This window comes from Blennius ocellaris, assembly GCF_963422515.1.
Source record: "Blennius ocellaris genome assembly, chromosome: 13".
NCBI classification, from domain to species: domain Eukaryota; kingdom Metazoa; phylum Chordata; class Actinopteri; order Blenniiformes; family Blenniidae; genus Blennius; species Blennius ocellaris.
In genome coordinates, this window is record NC_137662.1 from 9,524,570 (window position 1) to 9,528,995 (window position 4,426).

The following is a 4,426-nucleotide window of genomic DNA, read 5'->3' on the forward strand; positions in this document are numbered from 1 at the left end:
CTGCAGCAATTTTAAAGGTGATTTTGGCCAATTTACCAGCAGAATAACTTGGATTTGAGGAATGGATTTCATTTTAAGTTATGTGATGTCATATTAAGTGACATCCTGATGTGCATTCATTGGAATTACATTCTGATAACTGATGGTGTTTGGATAAACACCAAAATGTCTTGCCTGCATGTTTTAGTCTACCATTTCTAATGAACATTTAGTTTTAGAAATGGATGGCATGTTTTGATGAATGCAATCAGTTTCAAGCATCCCTCAAGCACACGATATTCCATAAACCTTTTCAATGTACTTCAGCAGACATGTCACATTCAAGTGACAATAATTCTTTCCAATGGTATGCAATTAAATTACGACTCGTTCATGGTAAATTTACAACAAACACTGAATGACAAAACCCATTTGATTCATATCAATAATTTATTTACATTTATATTAAGCTCAGTTGATATGGGCGACGTATATGCATAAAGTTAAAATTGAGCTGCATTTCACCTGCAGTGGGAACGTAGACAAAGGTTCATTATGCATCCAGGGGGCCATTTGTCAGCGTCTCTGGAGTTCAACACAAATGGAAACCACGTTCACGTAAATCTTATTTTTGTGACAATCAAGAAACAAACTGCTTTTTCTCCTGACGCAATCTCAACAGTGTTTAAATAAGCAACGTTTCATATAAACTTGACCATACCTCGTGATTTTGGGATCAAGCTGGACTTCCTCAATGAAATCGCCCATGCAGCCTTTCATGACTTCATCTTGTGAACTTTCATGTGGCGCAGCAATGAACAATGATGACTAAAACGGTTCCCACATGTTGCACAAGAATACGGTTTCTCACCTGTGTGAGTTCTCACGTGGCGCAACAAAGTGCTGTTATCAATAAAACTGTTACCACATGTTGCACAAGAATACGGCTTCTCACCGGTGTGAGTTCTCATGTGACTCATCAAAGTGCTGGACTGACTGAAACTTTTCCCACACGTCTGACAAGAATATGGCTTCTCACCTGTGTGAGTTCTCATGTGACTCTTCATATTACTCCGCTGACTAAAACCTTTCCCACATGTTTCACAAGAATACGGCTTCTCACCAGTGTGAGTTCTCTTGTGGATGAACAAATGACTCTGTAGAGTGTAACCTTTCCCACATGTGTCACAAGAATACGGCTTCTCACCTGTGTGAGTTCTCATGTGACGCAAGAAACTACTGTGGAAACCGAAACTTTTCCCACATGTTTCACAAGAATACAGCTTCTCACCTGTGTGAGTTCTCAGGTGGACCAACAATTCACTATGTCTGTTGTAACTTTTACCACAGAATTCACAAATTCTCTCCACTAGGTCACTATGAACTGTGGTGATTTTTTTACTCTCTGCATTTGTAGTTGAGTCTGAGTCAATATGTTTTTTCACATTGTGGACTTCAAAGTCATGGAAGAGGAACTGCTCAGGGTCTGGTGCTTCTGCTGGTTCATTCAAGTATCTTTGCCCATCTATAGAAGGTTCAAGCTTCAGTACGAGCCGCTCTCCCTCCTGACCAAGTTCCTCAGGCTCCTCAGTCTGTTGAGGTTCTGGTTCTTCTTGTTCCTCTTTGATCTGTGGATATTCTTGGTCTCCCTTCTCTTTGCAGTAGTTTGTTTCCTGATTAAAGAGCTTCTCCTCCCTACATTCATGATGCTGTGGGAGCTCTGGAGGGGAAAAAAAGGACAAGATAAAATGTTAGTTACATTACTTCTATAGTTCCAGCTTTAAAAAAAAAGAAAAAAAAAGAAAAAAAGGGGGGGGGCAAGCAGTGAGATTACAAACCTTCATTCAAATTTAAAAAATGATGTTATAATGACATTAATGCATGTGCACCATCTGCTGCTGAGCAGCTGGTGGATTAGCGATTACTTTTTGGATTAATTTCAACTTTAATAGGGATGCACCGATCCATATTTTTTTTCCACTTGTGATCCGAGCCCGATAGCTGGATTTCAATACCTGCCAATACGAGAGCTCTATTTGTTGATTTTATTTCAGACCGCAATACATTTCTTTCTACAGACACACTTGGCTCCAAAGGCAACTTGAGGTAAGTAAAAGGTCAAAAAAAGGACATACATTTCTCCTTAGCTCAAAAACGTAGTAAGTTAACAAAATTGCATTAAGGGCTATGAAAATGGAAACATTGGTACTTTTCATTTGCCTATGCCATTCTGTTGCAGACTTTGGGTAACGTGACTGCCGAATGCCCCTTTTATTTTAAGTGGAAATTGGAATATTTTATACTCTCCACAACACGTTCAAAGCAGTCCACTTTTTTCCGACGGATATCCATATAATTTTTTTTTTTTTTTTACGTTATTTTGATGCATTGTACTCTGGAGCCACATGTGGCTCTTTAGTGCCTGTGTAGCAGCTCCATGAAGATTACATAAAATGATTCATAAATAAACTTTTTTTTTTTTTGGGGGGGGGGGGTAATTTAAACTCCAGTCATTTTTTTTCAAAGGGATCGTCCACTGGTACAGTAGAAACACTACTACTGCGCATGCACATCACGACGGTAGTTGCTTCATAAATGCAACATAAGAACGTTTTATATCAAAAGTATATATTAAACTGTGTGAGTCTCATTTTAAACATGTTTTGCCGCTCTCAACTGCATCTGTGTATTAACTCAAACCTGGGGGGAGAAGTCAGTCTGAGCTCAATCCAAGCTTCCAGCCAGACACAAATCCTGCTTCTGTCTGCGGTGAATAAACCAAACACAACCACAACGATGAAGATCATCCACGAGTCAAAGTCATGTGCTCATTTAGACGTTTCCATACCTGTTCGGGGTAACTTGGTTTGAGGTGTACAGCTGATTCCCAGCAGTCTGTGTTGACGGTTAATCTCCTCGTACTGGACGAGAGTTTGTTCAAACACGGTGAATATTTCTCCAGCAGCAGCAGTTAGTCGCTCGGTGATAAAGTCTCTCAAAGCCTGAAGTGAGCTCATTGTCGATGGAGCAGATGGAATATTCCGTCAGTGAGCCAACACCACACCAAACAGCACCTAAAATATTTCTTGTTTCACAAAGTCGACCCCGTGTCAAGGCGCGTGTTGATGACGTATGAATGACGTTTATATTTCGCGACGGAAACTCTTTTTTCTCTCCTTCGGAACTTTATTGAAAGTTTTACAAATTTAAAAGAGTACGGTTTCCCACACTTAAAAATCATTGTGTCGTCTTCCAAGATAACAGACTATAAAAATCCATTGAAAAACAATCTTTTAGCAGAAGAATGAATAATTATTACTTCTGAAGGAGCAACTTTGGAGGTTGAAGTAAAGCAACACTCTGGTTTATGATGAGCAAAGGGGAAAACGAACCTTAAAAAAATAAGAATGAAAGGAAGTATGATTCTTGCGTTCTTATTCCTTTATTATATTACTTAATTATAAATATGTGTTTTTATTGTTTTTATTTTAGCTCCTTGTTAAAGTGTGGACATATCACATTTCTTGCACACCTCACAAAAAAGAGAAAAGATTTAAAAAGAGAGAGAGTGTGTTTGTGTGTGTGTGTGTGTGTGTGTGTGTGTGTGTGTGTGTGTGTGTGTGTGTGTGTGCGGTGTGCGTGCGTGCGTGTGTGTGTGAGTGTTGTGTGTTAGAAAGATTTATTGTAATAAACATGGACATTCATAAATTTACATTATGTCACATGTTGTATTGATTTGTAATCTGCGTTAAGATTTGATGTCCTGACGAGCCAAGTTGAAATCTTATTGCTGACATAAAAAGTTGTCCCCTGAAAGTGTTTTTTGGATGTGGAGCTGCTGTCTTTACAGACTGAATAAATTAATGGCAATTCTGTGGTTTGAGAACTATGGTATTTTGCTAATGGCTTCCCAGCTGTCCACTGGAAGAAGCTGGTGCCAAAATGACCAGAGAAATTATGAGAGCTTAGTGTATTACACTGGTACATCCTTTGCCAGCCATGGATACACAGACAGTTGCTGGCCTGAAGGTCAATGTGTATCCCTGTTACGGCGATTGCCTCACACCTCTGGACACACTTTCCTTAAGACCATGCCAAACAGCACCAAGGGGGTTTATAGTATCACATAATTTTTCTCCGTTGAAGTGTGTCTGCTCCACAGAGCATCACATGTTGAGCAGCCACTGCTGTCTGTCCACACTGGAGGAAGCCTCGTCTTTACAAGTCTGTGAAGTATTTGTGATGTCAAAATAGTATAGAGAGGATGAAGAGAACAGTAGGGAGAAGCGAGGGCTGAAGTGTGGTCTTAAAACATTTGTGGAGACACAGAGTGAGGGTTGGTGGGAAGGATAAGAAGAATCATGGAGATAGGGGTGAGGCCACTTCTGAGTTTCACAAGCTGAGCTGCACAGTCAGGTGGATATTTACTGCAAACCCATTCCGGAGG

At 39.9% G+C, this 4,426-nt stretch overlaps 1 protein-coding gene across 1 annotated transcript; it reads right to left on the reverse strand.

Moving 5' to 3' along the window:
• Positions 1-507: 507 nt before the first annotated feature.
• Positions 508-2,996, reverse strand: LOC308138314 (uncharacterized protein; the record flags this gene model as incomplete). The annotated part of the gene is made up of 2 exons (XM_080507396.1): positions 508-1,699; positions 2,828-2,996. 2 exons carry the CDS (start codon positions 2,994-2,996, stop codon positions 756-758), a joined length of 1,113 nt encoding a protein of 370 aa, XP_080363522.1. The 3' UTR covers positions 508-755.
• Positions 2,997-4,426: the final 1,430 nt, after the last annotated feature.